Genomic DNA, 22,352 nt, shown 5'->3' with positions numbered 1-22,352 from the left:
TGTATAAAAAATGATCTTAAGCTATTAGAATTAAATGAAAAAATGACACTCAATAGGACAAAATTGAGAAAATGGATTCATGTAGCTGACCACACTTAGGGGGATAAAGGCTGTTGGTTTTCGTTGTTTTTGTTTGGTAGTATTTTACATATGCACCCACCAAAAGAAAATGAACCAATTGGGGAACATAATATTGAAGAGCATTCGCTTAAGTATGAATACTTCATGATGTGGTCACTAATTATTTAATATTTTAAAAAACTCATTAATACTACTTATTATAGAATTAGTAATACAATAGATGGATAATCAAAACTAGAGTAGTTCTATGAATTAGAGTATTAATGTATAGCTTAGGATACTCGATCTTCTTATACTCTATCATGGTTATACAAGGGATGAGTCATGAGCGATGGTACGGTGCCAGGAAGTTACAAACTAAAGATCTACAAATTTGCATTAATGAGAAAATAAAAGCAAATGTCATGTTGTACTTCAACAACAATTAATCAAGTAGCACATTGTAGCGGAAGAAACTAAGAAAAATAGCAAGACATGAAGAAAGGGGAGTATATGAGGGGTGAAAATTGAAACGAAAATTTTATCGTTATATTTATTTTAAAAAATATATATTATCAAAGCTTAATTCTAATAAATTTCATGGGCACATTCTTAAGCATAATTATGAAAATCTCATTGCGTACATGACCGGTCCTTTATGTAGACAATGTGTAAATTAATTCAATAAGGATTTGTTGTCTGAAAAAATATTTATTTAAATTTAAAGTTAGACTTACCGTCAAAATTTTGTTGGTAATTTTCATGCTAAGAATTTATTAAAATGTTCCAAAATATTTACGTTTACATGATTGTCAGTTCTTATCTAAAACATAGAAAAGCTACCAAGAAAGATTTTTTAACTATATTTTGCTCACCAAAAATCATTTCAAACAAATTATTCATCAAAAGTTCTAGTTTACCATTAATTACTCAAAACTCCATTTTTTTTTGAAATGCATCCCATTTTCAACAGTTTTTTCACCACAAATCAGCTATTTTTATGTAGTAATCGAAAGGAATCGATGGGAGTATCTAACTAATAAAGGAGTAAACAGTTTTTTTTTTTTTTTAAGATCATTAATATTGTATTACATTTACTGTTGTGAGTAGACCCGAGATAAGTAAATCATAACAGAACTAAGTAACCAAAAAGTGATCACTTAGGATAAGAAGAGACTACTAAGTATGATTTTTATCAAGAACAAAAAAATTATTAGAATTTAGCTGTAAAAATCAAACATGGGATAACTAAAAAATCAATTAAATGCTAATTAATGATTATAGTTGATTAAAATTAATAGGTATTTTATTTAAGATTATCAAAATTTTAGCGGTGCTAATTTATAAGTCTTCAAGACTGTTATAATTTCAATATTAATTAACTTTTATTTTGATTAATTATATATAATTAAAACATTTACTAACAGGTTATTAATTAATTAGAGATTTTAATAGTAAGTTAGAATAATTAAAAATTAAATAAGATTTAACTAGGATGACCAGTACTTGGATGAATTAATTGCAAATTAAATAGATTTTTTAAATAAACAAGTTAGGATAAAACATTCATAGTCAACAAAACAAGTTACAAAGTAACAAGAACTGTAAAAGAGCCATATAGGATTTTTTTTTTTAATTTTTATAACAGTAGATGAAATTTAAAAAAGGGTAGAAAAAATAAGATTAACAAGTAACAAAAAAGGGCTTTCAAGCAGCTTTCAGCCACTAAAGCAATTCCAAAGTAGATTTCAAATATGCTAACCTCCTTTTGCCGATATAGACAATCCAGAAATAAATCAAGAATGAGATTTCAAATCATAAAACTTTATGAACCTCTATTTCATTGTTAAAGATTCTAACATCAGGTTCATTCGAAATAAAACAGATTTAATTATTGTACTTGCACTATATTGATTAAAGTTTATATTTGGGTTGTTAAACATAAATCATATTTTTTTACAGAAATAGAAAATAAAAATATAATCGAAATATAGTTTTGTTGTAAGTGAGACCTAAATAAATAAATAAGAAAACCACCAAGCCAAAACAATTAATATTTCAATCAACACAAATCAGCGAATTATTTGAATGGATTGCAGATGCAAACTAATAAAATGCTAAGTGTTGGAATAGAAGAAAGTAGAACCAGAGTGTTTCATATTGATGCAAAGAGGGGTACAAATAGCCTATTATAGGATCTACTAGTAATAAAACAAATTAAAACATAATAAATGAAAAAAAGAAAGTACATAAAAGCAAATCAAAGTAATTAATAAAGAAATCTGCATATTAATTTTCTAATCTCTAATACCCGTCCTTCAGTTAAAGAATAGATGTCAGTCATGTTCAACTTGGATTTGAAATAACTGAACAGTGGTCGAAGAAGGTTTTTTTTGTGAGAATATCCGCTAACTGACCACTAGATGACACAAACAGAACACAATTTCCCCGAACTCAAGTTTTTTCTTAACAAAGTGATGATCAATCTCAACATGCTTGGTACGATCATGTTGGACTAGGTTGTGAGCAATGCTAATGGCAGTCATGTTATCACAGAACAACTGTAGAGGAGCGGAGACTAACATAAGGAATTCATGGAGCATGATGCGTAACCTGATAGCTTCACAAATTCCCAAGAATATGGAATGAAATTCGGCTTTCGCACTGCTCCGAGCAACTACAAACAACTTCTTACTCCACCTGACCAGGTTTCCCCACACAAATGAGCAGTACTCCAAATTAGATTGTCAATCATGGAAGAGGACCAAGCCCAATCTACGTTTCTGTAAACTACAATAGAATGAGATGTGTGGCAGGAAAAAAAAACCTGAGCTCGATGTGCCTTTTAAATAGTAGAGAATTCGATGGACAGCTTGGAAGTGGTGCTCATAGAGATCATGCATGAATTAACTGACTATCCCAACTGTGTAGCATATGTCTGGGCGTTTATAGGCAAGGTAGGTGAGTTACTTCACAAGGCGTTGGTGGTGAGTTTTGTTTACAGGTACAACATTTGGAATATTAAGAAGTTTTTCATTGGGATCCATCGGGACAACCGCTAGTTTGCATAGGAGAATATTGTTCTCTGATAAAAGGTCAATCACATATTTCCACTGAAACAGGCAAATACCCTGAGATGACCGAGCAACTTCCATGCCTAAGAAGTCTCGAAGAAATCCCAAGTTTTTCATTTCAAAAGAAACAGCAAGAATGCCTTTCAGAAATGCCAATGCTAGTAGATCATTACCTGTGAGAACAATATCATCAACATAGCCAATAAGGGTACCTACCTCGCGCTGGAGGAATGTTGGCAGAAGAGAGTGTGGACGGATTGGGCCTGAGTGAATCCATGGCCTATCACTACCTTTATGAATTTCCCAAACTATGTCTGTGGTGATTGCCTCAATCCATAAAGGGATTTTTGTAGTTTACACGGAGTCAAAGCCTGGAGGAAGAGCCATGTATACCTCCTCTGTAAGATCATCATTCAAGAACGCATTCTTGATATCAAGTTGGAACAAGGGTCAATCCAAATTCACTCCAAGGGATAAAAAGACCCAAATGGTGTTTAATTTATCAATAGGCACAAATGTCTCCTCATAGTCAACTTCGTAGGCCTGAGAGTATCCTTTAGCGACCAATAATGTCTTGTTGCCTTCAAAGGATCCATCTAATTTAAACTTACTGCTAAAAATTCATCAACATCCCACTGCTTTTTTGCCTCAAGATCGATAATTTCCCAAGTATGGTTCCGCGGAAGTGCTTTCATCTCCTCCATGACAGCAACTTTCCAAGCTGGGTCTGCTAAGATAGCCTCAATAATAGATGGAAGCTAATGATTGGTCAAGGTCATTGCAAATGCTTTGTTGTTTGGGGATAATCTACGATGAGAAACATAGATTGACATGGGATAATGAGATAATGAGAAACTGTCTAGATGCGTGCTTTACTAGAGGAACTGACTTCTCATTTGGAGCAAGAGCAATGTTGGGGATGTCGTCGGGAGAGGATTCAGGGTTCAACAAGGGAATAGCGAGCTCACCAGAAAAAGTGCGTCGAGTGTAGACACGGAGAGTGGGAGGATGTGTTGATGGAACCAAAGGGAGAGAGGCTTCATTGGTGGTTGAAGTGGGTGGAACTAAAAGAACAAAAGGTTCCTTGATGATAGGTAACGTGGAGTTGGGGGGGGGGGGGGGGGGAGGGCATCCATAGGAGTAGCGTAAGAAACAGTGTCTAAAAACTCAAGCTCCCTCTCACTGGAGGCCGAGTTAGGAATGTAAGAAACACTTTCAAAAAAGGTGACATTAGCACTCACATAGACCTTATTTGTGGTAGGTTCAAGGCACCGATAACCCTTTTAAGTGGCAGAGTATAAGAGGAAAACACATTTTATGTACCTAAGATAAAGTTTACTTTGAGTTAGGGCAGTGTTCCTAACAAAGGTTTTGCACCCAAAAATTTTAGGATCTAAAGTGGAGAAAATCTGATTATTAGAAAAGCACAATCTCTAAACAGCTAAAGGGGTACGGAAGTTGCGAATTTTCTTAAGTAACTTTATTGATAAAATCAGTGGCGGTAAGAATGGCATCATTCCAGAAATATTGTGGGACATTTGAGTGAAAAATAATTAAGCAAGTAACGTTGAGATGTCTATTTTTCCTCTCAGCAACCCCATTTTGTTGAGCGTTGATACATGAGCTATGATGGAGGATATCTTACTAAACAAGAATTCTCCTACTATAGAGTTAAAAAATTCACGACCATCATCAATCCGAAGGACTTAAATAGGAGTTTTGAATTTGTTCAAAATGAAGGTGTAGAATTTTTTTAAAGTGACAACAGCTTCAGATATATCTTTTAAAATATAAACACATGTCATCTGAGGGTGATCATCAATCAAACAAACCACCGTTTATCGGTGTAACTAGGAGTGCAAGAGAATCCCTATAAGTCACACTATGAATAAAGGAGAAAGGCATAGAAGATGTGTAATTGTGGGGTGGATAAGAAACGCGATGATGTTTAACTAACTGACATGTTTCACATTCGAAATTAGAAGGATTTTATAAGTAAACATCAACAGATACTGTTGTTTTAGATATTGAAAGCTAGAATGACCCAAAAACAATGTAACAACATAATAGGACATTTAGTGAACTGAAATAAACTGCAACTACTATGTGAAGTATCCTCGTTCTCCGTGCTTTTCTTTTGGAAGAAGTAGAGCCCGTCTACCCGATTAGCAACTCCATTCATCCTTCCTGAACGACGAACCTAAAAGACACAGACATCAAAGGAAAAATGAACAATGCAATTAATGTCATATGTCATCTTACTGACAGATAAAAGATTACATTCCAACAAAGGTACATGTAATACAGATTCCAAAGTTAGAACTGTTGTTAAAACTTAACAGCATCTTCTAGTGATAGCTCGGTGCTGGAGAAGTCTGTCGTGATTCTGATTGAGCCAAACAAGATCTTAGATTGTTCGGACAACGTAAGGTTTTCGGCTGCTAGAAGACCTTCTGGCCAGCTGGAAGAACGTTCTGACGGTCATATTACCTGCTCTGGAGAGGCATCAACCAGCTAGGATCGAACAGATAGGCAGAATCCAGCAATATCTAGTGGTATCTAGCGGAAGACGGGATCCATCAAGATACGGGATCTAAGAGGAATCCAACGAGAAATTCCAACACGAGGCAAAATCCAGCGAGAGACAAAGCTTCCTAGCATCTGGGCAAGAGAGAGCGGCTGGATACAAACCTAGCCGGAGAGTCTAACGGAAGCTAGGTTAGGGTTTTGGCTCTGATACCATGTTAGAATAGAATAGAGTGGAAACAGAGTTTTCATATTGATACAAAGAAAGGTATAAATACCCTATTACAAGATCTATTAATACGGAAACAAATTAAAACAGAATTAAAGAAAAAAAAAAGTAAATAAAAGCAAATCAAAGTAATTAATACAGAAATCTGCATATTAATATTCCAATATTCTAATATTAAGAAAAGCAGCAGATAAGAAAGGTTGTATCATACCTGCTTTATGAAGTACCCAACAGCATTGTTGTCTGCATAAGTAAGAAAATGTGTTAGCCCATCAACATCACGAGCATGTTGCTTTAAGTGATTCATCAGCCTTGTGCCGTAGCCTTTAACTTGTTCATCAGCTGTAATAGCACAAAAAGCTATCTCTCCAAACCTCTGACTACAAAACAACATCAATAATATGTCAAAATGTTTATTTCTTTGCATCGGTATTAATTAGATATTATATTAGTTATACAATAAAAGTTGCCTCTTAAAACAGAAAAGAATGATGACTGCATAAATTATTTCAACTGGTCAAGGAATGTTAGAAAAACAAATCCAACTTTACAAGGTGTTTGAATATCCTTTTTTATTATTTTATTGTGTTAATGAGTTCATGTTTGTCAAACATCCTCCTTCAGGAATGATCTTTTATGAGGGCATACATTTTAATGGTTCGAAAGATGTCATGAAAATTAACTCAATCTTCAGACGTGAAATGATATACTAGATAATATGGAAAGATCAAAGAATGGGTTAGGATATTAGTAGGCTGGGCAACGATGGAAAAAAAGGTGCAGGGGGCTAAAATCGAATATTTTTCAAGGATAGAAACATGTCCCAAATACTTTATTAATAGAAAGAAGGATACAAAACAATTACAAATATAAAAAGCATTTTTTCAATTATAGATTGAATTCCACACAAAATTAGGGAATATTTAAATTAAAGGAGGCCGCATCTTTATCAATCAATAACATCAATATTATCAAGCCAACCAAAGTTCTTGGTTTTAAGAAAGATTTTGCTGCTTCTACACTTCCATCCAAATCCGAAATAAAACTCTCTTCCAGGCTTGCAGCCATATATGGTAGCAAGAGAGAAGAGAGAAAAGAATCTTATTGACGCAAGATCTTACCGGTCAGCGGAACTGTAGCTGCTACAGTACCGCATGCCAGCCCTTCCCACCCCCTCTCCTTTCCTATTTCTATCCAATTCCAATTCCTTCACAGTCTATAGCTTGCCTTTTTTAACCCCTCTCTACTTCTATTTCTTTCCAATTCCAATTCCTCCATATTCATTGCCTACATTTTCTACCATCTTCCACTTCTAGCCCAATTTTAAATTCCTTCCTATTTCTTTGTGCTCGGATCATTTGTATTATGTTGTCTTTTCCCATGGAGTTGAGGTTTTTTTAAGATTGCTTATTTCAGTTACAGCCTTTAAGGCGTACTTCCCCTCTGGGATATGTACCCAACAGGGAAAAGGTGTTTCAGCTGTAACTCGTCCTAGGTGGTGACCATCATCAAGGGTTTGGGTGGTGCGACGGTTGTAGCTTGACTTCGACAAGACATTTATGCTTTTGCAGCCCCTCCGACCCCGCCATCTTCTCTGTTATCGTCCAAACCTCCAACCTCAGGCTCTTTCCTACTGTCGCCAAGCCCCTCCAGGTTAGTTCTTGCTGCAGCCAACCCCTCCAAGTCAGTTCTTGCTGTCGGCAGCCCCTTCAGGGTTCGTTCTTGGTGCTGCCCAACCCACTAGCACCTGTTCCGGCGACTGTCCAGTCGACCCTTACCTCGTCCAGCGGTTGTCCAGCCTCTGAACGCTTGTTCCTGCTGCCGTCCAGCCCGCCATCACCTGTCTGCAGTTGTCCAGGGCCACCCACCACACAGGCCTCCCAGACCTTCCCTGTTGCCGACCAGGCCTCCAACGCCCTTCCCATCATTGTCCACCATTTCCAACACCGTCACCACTTGTTGGTCGTCATCTTCCAGCACTACCACCGCTCTCATCTGGTCCTGCGGAAACTTTTGCTCTCCCCTATAGAGAGTCGTTTATGTGTTTTGTGTTAGTTCCTTTCTTACTTTTCACAGCATCGTCATTGTCCTTTATGTTTGTATGTTAGTATTGTTTATGTTGAGGAGTCGTCATTGTAACCTCTTAGAATTTCAGCAATAATATTTGTATTTCCATTGTGGTTTGAGTTAATTCCAGTATCACTTATTTATTCAATTTTCTAAACATAACTAAATGCTGATTCAATTAAATGAAGAAATTAAGTGAAAGATTTCGTTCAGGTTATTATTTCGGATGATTTTGCTTGCTTGAAGAATAGAAGACCACTCACGGACAACATTGGTTTTGAACATTGAGCATAGTGACACAACAATAAAGACTATCGACAAAGAGTGCGTTAATTACTTCCCTGAATATCTAACTCCCTAAAAAAATAAACATCAGAGCATCTCTAAATGACTAAAAGATAGATTTCTCTAAAAGATATCAATGAACGGAAAATCCAAAGTTTCAGAGTTACTTGTTTTTGCAATGTGATGGTTAGCTGTGGAACTATATTTTTCTTAAAAGTTGATCTAGAACCAACAGATAGGTTAAATGCATTACGCATAAACCATGAATTATACCCTTTCTGAATATAAACGGACCTCATTTCACAATAAATAAGCAATCAAATAAATTATATTACAAAGTAAAACTAAAAGGCTACATTTAAAAGATTTTGCAGTAGAGCAAATGGCAAAATCCTCCCTTGTCATATAAAAACTATTACAGGAATGGAATACTTCTACTTTCGTATTAAGCAAGAGAGTATTAGCAAATCGAAACATAAAAATAATATGACTTAAAAGTGGAAACTTAAAGTGGCTCACCAACCTGTGCTTTGCATGGTTTAAAGTAAACCATAAGAAGTTAGAACTTCTAATGTCAACAAAAGAAAAATAAAAATACAGCTATGGCAGAGCCCCTCGAGGCACATAATTTGTGCATGTCAAACAAAGACATATTTAGAAGCAATACAAACAAACTAGAACACATTGAAAGATTGAAGGAACCATCTGCCTCTAAAAAGCTTGAAGAAATGTTACAATAAGCTTTAAGTAAACAAAAAAATAATTAATGAGAATGTCCATTACACAAAAAATAACTTTAGAAAAATAAATATCTTAGGAGCAGCATGTTGTTAAATGTCTATTAAAATAACAAATAAAAATTTCAGCATGCATATTGCTGATAAGGTAACTACAAATTCTTTCCACAGAAACTGTTTCGATCAAATAATTTAAGAGAGAAAGAGAGGAAGCCAAAATAAAAAATGTCAAGGATAATCTATCTATATAGAAGAACAAAAAGGAAGAACAGCAACCGTACTACCATACCTAAGATATGGCCTGTATGTTATGCCCCCAACAACCTGATTAAGCCTGATAACCATCATAGACTTGTGGTTTCTGCAGAAATTTTTATTTAAACTCATGCAGCATTCTGAATATTGGCATCAAAGCATATACTATATTGGAAATACAACAAGGCTTATAAGAAAACATTGTCAGCAACATCAACAATCCGCAAGTCACATAACTAAAAGAAGATCTAGTAAAAAAACAACAAAAAATATGTTAATATTATAAAAGCCATCACAGAAGTCACACAACCTTCTACCCGTGCAGCAGTTATCAATTTCTTAGTTTGTCTGGTTAGCAAGTTTGCCTTCCTCCAATTAGTAGGAATGTTTCAAGGCTGGTATCACGGGTGGATTTGCTGCTTAGACATTAAAACTTCAATTACGGCAATTCAATCCACATAGGTATCCAACCTCTCAGAAAGAATGCATGGAAAAAAAGTCAAAATTATGCAGAAAGCAAAAGTTGTTTGTCATCATTGCTCTAGCTGAGAAATTTGGCTGAAACATCTATATGCATCTTCCTTGAATTTCCATTTTATAACATTTGAATGATGTCAGAAGATGAGTTCAAGCAATTTTACCCAGGATGGGACTTACAAAAGGAAAAGCAAAATTGTTGGCAATCACACAAAAAGGTATGTATCTGTTGGAAACATAAAGTCTAACATGTTTTATGATGAAAAATCACATGTTACATATAGTTTTGAGGCTTTGTTCAGTTTCATTTTTTTCTATTTAAGCAGATTTTTAAATAGCCGACAACAATATTTTTGAAGCGGAATCCTTCAGGTCAGGAAAGGGCAATGTGAGGCTTCAAGTCCACAACAGAGAGCGCAAGGATTCTTAACCAATTTAGTCATCCCTGTTATGTTCAGTCAGTGAATTAAAAGGAGGCCTTTACTACTTTTGTTTTCCTTCCATTGATTTTTAGAAGATTAAATGATGTTGTTCGGCGGATGAATCTAGAAGGAAGAATAGAAAATCCCTACAGATAAACACATGATTAAACGGGATAATTGAAAGCAATAACATAAAAAGAATGTTAGGACTAACGATACGTACTCTATAGCTTTACCAAACAAAACCTATAACGAATGAATTCAAAGCTGTTAGGATTCATAATAAAACGATCATGCAAGTCCACATAGATTTCAGAGCTCTTCTAAATTGTTTCAGCAAATTATAACCCAAGAACATAAGCAATGTTTTTTCCTTTTTATTCTTTTATCCAAATTAAATTCACCTATAAAATTGCTTAGATGAATAGAATTCATTAACTATTGAGTGTGAAGTTTTTAATTCCAGGTGTGAAACATGAAAAACTACTGGACATTGTGTCTGGCTAATTTTAAAATTTGCTTTAACACTTTTAAAGCATCCATAGTCTAATCTTCTTATGTTGTTTTTTTCCTGTGAGTTGTTCATATTTTCCTCAATTTAAAGCAGCAATTGGTGATATACGGTAAAAATTATATATGGATAGAAGAATAGCTTCAGCATTTTAAGGATCTGCATAAAACGGCAATTATAGATTTTGCCATTTGTTGATTCAAAGGACAAAGAATAAACAAATATTCATCGGAGATACCAAAAAAAGCAAGATTAAGTGGGGGGAGAAAACTTCTCAAAACAAGCGGAGGCTTAGTTCATTTTTTGCGATGCCCTAATACTTCAAAAGATGAGATATTCAAAGACTTATAAAGGCACATTTAGTTGCCTATTGCCCATAACAAAATGCTACCTATTACAACTAACAGAATACTACTAACTACTAACCTACATAGCATTTTACAAATCGCTATCATCATCAACCTTTTCAAAGATGAACTTGCCCTCAAAGTAAAATGACAACAAGATAGAATAAATCCAAATGAAGAACCCATGCAAAGTTTTACATGATGGTATGTGGTAAAAACATAACAAAACTACGGGAGGTTAGTGCCTGTGAAGCCGTACTTCATTTCAACAATTTGTTCATGACCATTGAAATGAAGAACCCATGCAAAATATTTAGATGATGGCAGGTTGGTAAAAACATAACAAAACTACAGGAGATGGGTGCCTGTCAAGCCGCACTTCATTTCAATGGAAAAACATAACAAAACTTCTTCCAGTTGTTCCTATGTCTTGCAATTGCTACAATGTGATTTGGGCTGTCTTGGGCATGCAAAGAGTAGCAGATATAGCACATGCAAGTAACATAAAATTGACTGGAGCAGGAAAGCATGATTTGATGTTTATTTGAAGTTTGAATCGCACAATGAACTCGAGCAAGACTCCTGCCAGTCATCATCAAACTAAAAAATCCAAGGGCTACAACATGAAACATGTAATGCGAGGTGAGAGCTTGTCTTCAACATTTGGGAATTTTTGCATCAAGTTTGACTCAAAAATTACTAAAACTCTCCCAACTTATGTTCAACTCTGCCAAGGCATTCCAGCGCCATGATTACTACTACAGGAGTATCTTCAAACACTGCCATTAACATTGGAATATTGCCTTTTAGATTTGACAATAGATGAAGCTACTATGAAATTGTGATTTAACAATAGATGAAGCTACTATGAAATTGTGATTTAAACTTTTGATACCAGAGCTGAAGTGAACATATTGTTGTAAAAAATGGAGATGAAATAAAGATGTCAATATGCAATACGTTACAATGGATAAGAATGGATAAAATAAAATGGAGACTTGAGTTATAGATATGATTTGACGTGAGATCTAGTGGATATCTGTGATGGTGAAGGCAGCAAAAATTGTACGCTTGTGAAATGTGGGACGTCAAATGTCAATGGGAAACGATGCTTGTGTGTAGAATGGGGAATTTAGCAGATGGAGGCAATGATCAAAGGCAGCACCTGGGGAAAGCCCGACGCCAATTGATAAAAACTCATTACATGACCGGACAAAATGCAATGGAGAGAAGGATAAATGATGATTCAAGTTTGTAGAGACTCATAAATTATAAGTTTGAGAAGGCAGGAGATACTTAAATGTTTACAAGGATACATTTAGCTACCTATCAACCATAACTTCGCACACTCTATCTATTACAATCATTAAAACTAAGCATCAACTATTAATCCATAAAAACTGTAGCAGATCCCCATCACTTATACCCCTCTATGGTTAGAGCTTTTTCATAATTTTTATTCTAATTCATTAATTTTTTAAGCTTTTATTTATCCTTTAAAGCTACTCATGCTTTAAATCATTTAATTCATATATATAGTAGCTTTATACCAATTAAATCCGAATAAATGCTACAAAGCTACAAACTAATTAGGTTGGTATCTTCTAGTAGGAGTCGCACTGGCTGTAACACCCAAAATTTGAGAATTAAGAAAAAATTTGTCAAATTTTAAAAGTGCCCCAAATTTCGCATCCTCAAAATTCAATCAAATTCTTTTTATAAAATTGTATGCATGGAATTGATCAATTCAATATAAAGCAATATATCTTAGTTGTGATCGTATTGGGAGATATAAAATTTAGAAGTTATAAGTTTAATTAAATTAATCAAACCTTAACTAAATAATTAATTCTGAATGGCTACTGTTTCCTGCCAAATCCTCCCGCACTTATGCATTTAAGAGCCTGATTAGATTGAAGGACCGAAAGAAAAGGGACCTCAATAAAATGTTATGTCCCTACTCACTCTCCTGATTTTTTCTCTTCCCACGAGCTCCTCTACAATCTTGCACTGTGACAGAGTCGCGAACTAAAGCTGGCGTGTGACCCGACGAGCGTCGCACGTGCCATTTCAAGGATCCAGGGAAAATTCAATGAGTACGAACCTCTCTTTAGCAAATATTTATGACGTTCTTTTCTTCCTTAAGTTTCCATTTTGACTTTGTCATGAATCAACGCGTTTTTTCATTTCTGGTAGCCGTAGTAGGTGTCAAACTTATGTGGGAAGCGTCGAACTTAGTTTGCGAGCTTCCATAAGGGTTTTAACATAAAATCAGCGAGGGAAAGAAAAGATTGAGGTGTTAGGTAAAAGAGCGAAGTGGAATCGGCAAGTTTGGTGAAGGAACGGTTATGCCGAGAAGCCCATTTGAGGTATGTTTTCACAAATAAGTTATATTTTTGGTTAAATCACGAAATGAGCTATGATTCCATGAATTCCTACTATGTCTACAATTTCCAAGTTATTTTCGTGGCAGCGAGCTCATTCGTCATGGGGTTGCTTCATCTAGTCAGGTGAAACAATATCGTGCTAACTTAAGAAAAATAATTGTCTATAGGTTTTCATGTGATTCCACGTCTGACACTGGTGCATTTAGAATTTCTTACATATTATGGATTGATGTCTGCATTGAATGTAAGAATGCATAATAATTTTTCTTACGATACATTTGATGCTATTATATTATGATGAAAATGAATATGTTTATGAAATTAATTTTCGCAAGCAGTCATTTGATATGATTCATGCATGTGATATATGAAATGTATATAAATATTTGATACAGTTATTATGATTTAAGAAATATCACGAGTAACATTATGGGTAGACTATTACATGAGTGTTTGTAAGTACGTTATGCGGAGATATGGTATTCCCGACTCCTGGTGTTCAGGCGGTGACGAAACTCTGGAAATCGTTGTAATCATACGGTGACAGAACGTAGGGAACAATTGGTATTAGAAGAGCTAGTAAAAATTGCTATGTTGGAGGGCAATTTTCATCAAAAGTTAATATGGTTTTTGCAGCAGTCATGATATAACGAGAGATGGAGCTAGTTGAGGCATATACATTTACATGTGGCATATATAAACAAGATTATGATTCTTAAAACGATGCTCATGATTACACACGAATGAATGGCATAGATGCTTTAGACAATATTCATGATTTTTTTACACTACCTACTTTTCTTTTACATGTATTATGTAATTTTATCATGTTATGACGTGTGTATACATGTGCAGACATATGAGCATGCACGTTTTTTCTTTTCCGTATATAAAATCTTATTTTCGCCTTGATTATTTCATTGAGCTCATTATCGTTCATTCAAAGTTGTTTACTTACAGGAAGGGATAAAAAGCTTTGGGGCGAGTAACCGAGTGTGGCTTCTACAACTTTCGCATCAATTTTTTGGGAGCTTGTACAATTTTTTTAGGTATGTATTTTATTTATCTTGAACTAAGTAGTTTTGTAAAACTTTTATGTTTTGATGATATGAAATTTCACACTTCCAAGTATATGTGAAAATTAATGTAATGAAATATATCAAGTATATTTACGGTGATTTATTAAATTGGTTCATCATCCACTGTTACCTGACTTTGCAAGTCAAGAAGAGTGTTGCTAAGAATTTAGTCTGGTTGAATTGTCTGTATCTGTTGCACATCAACTAACTCTTAAAGGGGGTCAGTTGAAGTGTGATAAAAGGTGGTATCAGAGCAAGGTTATTGGATAAAGAAAATGATGGAAGTGAGTTGGTTCTAGAAGTAAGAAATAAATCAAATACAAATTGATTTTTAAAGAGCTGAAGGTTGATGAATATGTGATGAGTAGTCCATACGTCTTAAAATATTATGCATGCACGATATAATTATTATATGATAAATTACATTTGAATAATAGCAAATTCAGATGATTCTGGGACATGTTGCACTAATCTCACTAGCAGCCATTCAGGAGAGACCAATTCTTCTTTTCTAATAGGACCTGGATCCCATTGAAAAAAATTCTTCCTTACGAAACTCTTCAGACAATTTCCAAAGCTGTAATTCATCCTTCATGTCTGGTTATCTATTGGTGGGTACACTGCTGAACTGAATCTAATATTCAAATAACTTTATATAACTTTCCAGAAGTGGCTCAAAAGCTCATCATCTTTGATATTTAGACAACTTTCAGTAGAAGCAACTCAAGAAGAAGTCTATATATTTGGCAAGTCTGAATTTCGCTTGTTTGAGGTTATCGTGTCATTGGTTTTGATCCCTCAAACTCGAGACCGTCTTGGACAATCACCAGTTGGAGTTTCTCTCATGAGTTCAGATGAAACTATGTGCATATTTCCCTCATCAGTTGGAAGTTGGTTCCTCTTTTGTGTCCTCACCTTCTTCAATGTTTACTATATCATTATCGATTTCTTCAATAATGCTCTGCTCAGTGAAATAATCATTCTTTTGCTTGTGTAATCTAATTCGATATGCCCAATCTGTGGCATTTAAAATAATTTCTAGCTATGACAGATTCAGGAATATAAATCGCTCCACTTTGAAATAATTTCTCATAAAACAAGGTCTATTTGGTGTTCCTCTGTGTGTACTTTGACTGTAAAATCTTGAGGTTGAACCATGTCTGTAAGAAGTGATGGTTGTCCGGTGAGGTGGTCTCTGCACTTTTGAAGTTGGGGTCTATAGTAAGTAGGTAGGTACTGGCGCTACATTTCTTGATTCATCTTGAACCAGGCGGTGATTTGTCTTTTCCCTCATGCTGGCGTAGGTGCTTCAAATTTTCCCACCAAAATAATGTACTCTTTTTTAACTTGTTGACGTCTACTTTCACAATTTTGTCCAATGGGCCTTCTTGGTACTCAAAGAAAAGCTCTACTGTCTGAAGTCACTCGATGAACTCGTTTCGATTCAAGTGACCATCAAAATATAAAAAATTCATCATTATTTTAAAATTCAAGCTTCTCAAATATTTCAGATCAAATCTCAGGGTAGAGATTCTTCATCCCCAGAATCCGCATGATTGAAGAGATTCACTCCATGTCTTTGATTTATCAAGTCACCATTGTAGCTATGGGTGACCCGTCCGAAATGTCTCCTCTTAAAGGCTTCTATTCCGGTTGGATAATTTCCCACACATCGTCCATTGAAGGTTCCTAGACATCCCTTTGTGAATTTCGCATAAACAGCATCATGACATTTCCTCCCGTTCAAGCCTTCAGCAATATTATTTTGGTGGTACGATTAGGGATTGGGATTAGGTAGCTGGAAGGAGAGAGAATAAGGATAATGTAGAGTGAGAAATTTTTGGGTGGTCAATTTGAAAAATCAGCAAAGAAAAGAATTTTATGTGGAGATGGCATTGGGTATTGGTGGATGTTCGAAATCCTAAGATAGGACTAGGGTTCGGCTAGCTCTGATACCAAATGCTACTGGAGTTAACCCAAGCAATAATGGAACAATAATATTATTGCTGAAATTAATAAGGTAAGTTACAAACAACCAACTGAAATAGAAAATAAAAGCACTACACACATAAATCTGAAATTGCGACATGACAACACTGACTCAAACTAGGGTAGATTTGGGGGGTGTGGGATGATAATTCGGACTTCTAGAGAGGTAGCAAAGGACGTTATATGGGTTGGAAGGTAGGGTGGCGGCAAGGGGGAGGTGACAAACTGTCCAAACTGCGGCTGACTGCCCTGGGCGGTGGCAGCAAGGGCAAGGAACTGGACAGCGGCCAAATAGCAAGAGATGTGCTATTATGGACTGCGATAGCAAGGGAGGAGGACAGCGCCAGCCAAAGGGAGGAGTTGCAGCAATGGCACCAAGCTGGAATGAAAAGAACAAATGGTTGGGCAGCTTGAACAGCAGAAAACAACAAAAATGATTGTTTTCAGGCAGTTGCAGCGAGGGAGAATGTCAGCGACGGTGAGGGGGAATGTTGGGGACTGTAGAATAGCAAGAGAATGACTGTTTAGGGGGCCTGCAGTGAGGACAAGTGGTTGGAATTGGGGAACTGATGGGAAAACAATAATATATAGTTGTTTGGGTGTAGTTGAAGCAAGGGAGTGCAGCCGGAAGCTGTGTGAGGAGAATGCAAAAGGGAGATAGAGAAGATAATCACCACTAGAAACTGAGATACAGCAGAAGCACCCCCTGAAATCCTAATATATAGCCCTCGAAGAAAAGAAGAGATGTTGGCGGCTGTCCCAATATGAAACACATGAAAAACTAACTTCCAAACTATTGGAAATTTTAAGAGAGAAAAGAGAGATTTAGATTGTTGGAAATTTTGAAGAGAATGAGAATTCTATTATTAAGTTTTCCTGAATAGTTATCAGCTTACAAGACAACAAGTTATGCCTATTTATAACCATAAGAGACTAAATATAGAAATTTATAAATTCTTAAATTTCTTTCTAGAAAAACATATCTAAAGTCTTCCTATTTAAATATTCTAGAGTAATCTCATTTAATACAAATATCCTAGAATCATTTTCTTAAGACTAGATAAAATATTATAGAACATTGGTGAAATAGCATCAATCTTATAACTCCTTGATGCAAATTTCGATTTCTCCAATCTTATTGTGCAACAGTTCAAACTTTCCTCTTGGAAGTGCCTTTAACATGTCTACTAGTTGTTCTTCAATCTTTGCAGTGTTTGAGCTTAATTTTTTGATTGGTCTCGCTTCGCTGATGAAATGTTATTTAATACCAATATGTTTAGTTCTACCATGAAATATAGGATTTTTAGTTATTCTTATAGTTGACTTGCTATCACAATAGATTTTTGTAGCTCCTTTTTGTGGCTCGCCCATATCTTCTAGTATGTAGTTTTGGCTTGTAGTTGTGGTAGCTGCAATATCTTTAGCTTCGGTTAATGATTGTGCATTAGTTGTTTGTTTCTACATTGCCTAAAAAAATTCCTGAAACTAGCTTGAATGAATATCCTGAGGTGTTCATGTCTTCCACTGATTCGACCCAATCTCTATCAGCATATCCAATTAGCCTTGAGTTAGGAATGGATTCATACCAGATACAATAGTTATTTGTTCCTTACAGATATCTAAGAACTCTCTTAGCTGCTCCTTGATGAACTTTACTTAGACTTTGCATAAATCTTAAGAGTAGACTTGGTGTATACATGATGTATGGTTTCGTCGTTGTTAGATAAAAAAAAGATTTCAATAAGGCTTCAATAGAATGTGTTATTAGCCTTTAGTTCATTATCGTCCTTCATAAGTGTCTTGTTGTCTAGTGGTGTAGATACTATATTGCAATTGTTCATCTTAAAATTCTTTAAATAAAATTCTATATATTTCTTTTGTGAGATGAAGATCCCCTTTCATTTTGAATTACCTCTATCCCAAGAAAATAATGCATCAGACCTATGTCAGTCATCTCGAATGTCTATCATGTCTTCTTTAAAATCTTTGATAATTTCTCATTATTTTTTGCATAGATAAGATCATCTACAAATAGGGAGACAGAGAGTTTAGTTCATATCTTAAGTCTTGATGTATAATGTTGGCTCACTTTTGCTCCTCCTGAAGCCCTGCTATATGAAGTAGTTGTCAATTAGACTATATCAAGCCCTTGGGGCTTGCTTTAATCCATACAAAGCTTTCTTTAACTTGAGAGCTTTGTCTTCTTAAACTTATACTACAAACCCTGGAGGTTGTTCCATATAGATATCTTCTTCCAAGAGCCATTTTGAAATGCAGATTTGGCATCTAGGTTATATATATTTTATTTATTTTGTGTTGTAAGTGCAGCTAATACTCTTATTGTGTCATGTCGTGCAGCTGGAGCAAATGTTTCATTATAATTAACACCAAATTGTTGTGACTATCCTTTAAAAACCAGTCTTATTTTATATTGTTTAATTGATATAACAAGATTGAGCTTTGTCTAGTAGACCCACTTGATATTTATCTTGAAGAGTACTAGCTCCCATGTCTTAATTTTTTCAATCATATTTATTTCTTTTTATATAGCTTTTCTCCATACTTCTTGCTTTGAGGCTTCTTCAAAGCTTTCTGGCACCATGATTGTCAAGTTAAAATGCTCATAGATTTCTGCTAAAAATTATGCTCTTCTAGTTGGTGATTCAACTTGTTGATGTGTTTTTGGCACCATGTTGGCACTCATTTCAACCTTTTCTGTCACCCAATTGTATGTAGCATTTTCATCAAATTTCACATCTCGACTAACGATAAGCTTCTTCGTTCTTAAGCTATAGACTCGATATCCTTTAGATTGAGTACCATAACCTAAGAAACTTCCCTTTTATCTTTTCAACTAATTTACTCCTTTTTTTTTTTCTTGTGGAAAGTGAACTTAGCAAATACAACCAAAAACCCTTAAATTTTTTGCAAATGGCTTCTTTTCATTCCACGCTTCAATTGGTGTCATGTCTTTCATAGGCTTTAATTGGACATCTATTTAGTAAAGAGTGCAATATATATAGCTTTTGCCCAAAAAAACTTTCTAGAAGATGCATATCCATCAGCATAGTTTTAGTTGTTTCCATTATAGTTATGTTCTTCTTTTTAGATACTCCATTTTGCTCTGGCGCATACCCAACTGTGAGTTGATGTTCAATGTCTTCTTATTCAAAAGCATGTTGAAATTATTTGAGGTATATTCCTCACCTCTATCACTTCTTAATATCTTCAGATAGTAATCACTTTGTTTTTCAACATAAGCATTACATTTTTTTAAAATTTTTTATCGTTCTCGCAAGAAATAGACCCATGTCATTCTTGTGTATTCATCAATGAAAATGATGAAGTATATGTTTTGCTCTAATGATTGAATATGCATTGGTCCACAAATATCAGTGTGAACAATTTCTAATGGCTTCTTAGCACTCCATGCTTTGTCTGATGGAAATGGTCATCGAAGTTGTTTACCGAACAAGCATCTTTCACAGACATCATTGATTTCCTTTATTATAGAGAGATCTTTTATCATGTCTTTTTGGTGAAGAATCTTCAGTCCATGAAACTTGAAGTGTCAAGTCACTTGTGCCAAAATCCATGACGCATCTATTTGTGTCTTCATTGCCACATTATTTATGTATCCCCACTGAATGGAAAAATGCATGTTCTCTTTCATCTTGATCTTTGCAATTTCAAGAGTTTGTCATTCTTGTCATATATTATGCAAGCATCTCCCTCAAGATTCAAACAGTATTATTTCTCGATCATTTGACCTATTCTGAGAAGATTTTGATTAATGTTTGGGACTAAGAGTACATCATTGATATATCTCTTCTCTTTTCTTGTGTTAATGGTTATGGCGCTTCTTCCTCTTGCCTCCATGAAATCACCATTTCAGATTTTGACTTTTGTCCTGATTTTTTTCAAGACTACAAAATATTTCTTCATCTTTTGTCAAGTGATTACTACAACCAATATCTAGATACCATGTATCTTTCTTCTCTTCTAGTGCAACTTGACAAGCATTGCAGAGATTTTAATCTTCATTTTTCTCTTCTACGAAATTGGCTTGTTTATTTTGCTTTAATCAACAAATATTTTCCATGTGCCCAAATTTTAGCACTGTGGTTTTCCTTTAAACCAATCTTTATTCCAATGAATTTCTTTTGCAAATGTCACATGGAAGATATTTGTCACCTTTTCCTTGATTATTTTTTAATTTAAAATTTTCTTGTAAATTTCACCCACCTTTTGATTTATGAGACCACAAATTTGTTTTAGATTGAAAGACATTTTTTGTAGCATTCTCATTTCGCCTATTCAACCTTTTTTCGTATGCTTCAAGAGAGTCCACTAATTTTGTTGGTGATAAAGTTTCTAGATCCCTTGATTCTTCAATTGCAAAAATTATTGTATTATATTTTTCTGTATAGGATATTAGTATTTTTTCTACTATTTTCTTGTCATAAATGGTTGCTCCATAGGCATTGAGTTGATTAATTATTTCATTTATCTTGAAATAATAATTTTTTGCAGTCTCTTTATTTTTCATTTTAATATTATCAAAATCTTGTTTGAAATTTTGTAATTTGATGGAGCATACCTTTTTAGTTCTTGAAACTCCTCCAATAACGTGTACCACGCTTGCTTTCCAATTGATGCACCCATGACTCGAGGAAAGATGTCATCTGTCATTGCTTTTTGTAAAATAAATAATACTTATAAGTCTTATTGTTGATTCTCTTCAAGCTCCTTTTGAATTGTTGAAAAAGTTGAAGTATCTTCCAGAGTATTAAATCTTTCCTTAATGATCTTCCGCAAATTTTGAGAGCGAAAATAGATCTTCATTTTGATGAACTAAAAATTATAATTTTCTTCATTAAAAATTGGAATCGAGACAGATGAGTGGTTGAAGTCGAGGATTATAGAAATATTGAAATTGTAGAACGCCCAACGAATAATCGAACGAAGCTCTAATACCAATTTAGTTGGAAATTTTGAAGAGAATGAGAATTGTATTACTAAGCTTTGCTGAGTAGTTTTCAGCTTACAAGACAAGTTCTGCCTATTTATAGGCATAAGAAACTAAATCTAGAATCTTCTAAATTCTTATAGTTTTTTTCTAGAAAAACATATCTAGATTCTTCATATTTAAATATTATTGAGTAATCTCATTTAATATAAATATGCTAGAATCTTCTTCTTAAGACTAAATAGAATATTGGATAAAAAGCATCAATCTTATCATAAACCCTAATACAACACACACACACATATATATAAATGAAATGTCTAAAAAAGAATGAATGATAATAAAAAAAAACATAAAAAAAGGAAATTGAGATTGATTCGGCCAGTCTCCCGCAATCACGAGAGCTGCGAAGCTTGCATCCCACAACCGAAGCGGAGAGCTCCCACATGAAGGACCACCCCAACAATTTTGTACAATTATTTAATAAATAAAATGATAGCATAATGGTGCAGCAAAATAAATCTCAAATAATTACCTATCCATAACAAGACGAACAATGTACTCCTTGGGCATATTTGGAAGCTGCCGAGCAAATATATTCTTCAATCCTATAAGCCTGCAAAAGATAGAAGCTGGTGAGCAAATAGCATAAGATCGAACTAGTATTAAGCAGACACTTTAAGCCTTCATAACTACAATGCTTACATATAAGATAATGATGTTTAAAAAGAAAAGAAATAAAAACATACCATATCATATGTTCATCTACCCCATCATTGGCATAGCATAGAAATTTAAGCTTTCCAGCATCTTCCTAGACAAAAAATCAAGATAATCAATTTCATTATAATCCTAACATAAGAAAATAAACATGAAAAGCACTTTGATCTTATATATTCAATGCCCGGTCAAACAAATCAATCTTAATTGTAGAAACA

General features: G+C 34.6%; 1 protein-coding gene across 3 annotated transcripts in view; it reads right to left on the bottom strand.

Annotated features, from left to right (window-relative positions):
* LOC110032401 (histone acetyltransferase GCN5) overlaps positions 1 to 22,352 on the bottom strand; it is a 114,029-nt gene that overhangs the window by 76,730 nt on the left and 14,947 nt on the right. For all 3 annotated transcript variants that reach the window (XM_020736028.1, XM_020736030.1, XM_020736029.1), the window contains exons 2-5: positions 22,164 to 22,228; positions 21,950 to 22,030; positions 9,268 to 9,339; positions 6,101 to 6,269 (exon numbers count right to left, since the gene is read on the bottom strand). In XM_020736028.1, the coding sequence (XP_020591687.1) occupies positions 6,101 to 6,269; positions 9,268 to 9,339; positions 21,950 to 22,030; positions 22,164 to 22,228 (387 nt within the window). The remainder of the gene's footprint in view (positions 1 to 6,100; positions 6,270 to 9,267; positions 9,340 to 21,949; positions 22,031 to 22,163; positions 22,229 to 22,352) is intronic.

The sequence above is a fragment of the Phalaenopsis equestris genome, unplaced genomic scaffold (assembly GCF_001263595.1).
Source record: "Phalaenopsis equestris unplaced genomic scaffold, ASM126359v1 Scaffold000938, whole genome shotgun sequence".
Lineage (NCBI taxonomy): Eukaryota > Viridiplantae > Streptophyta > Magnoliopsida > Asparagales > Orchidaceae > Phalaenopsis > Phalaenopsis equestris.
Note: the sequence above shows the minus strand (reverse complement) of the source record. Positions and strands in the feature narration are given on the sequence as shown.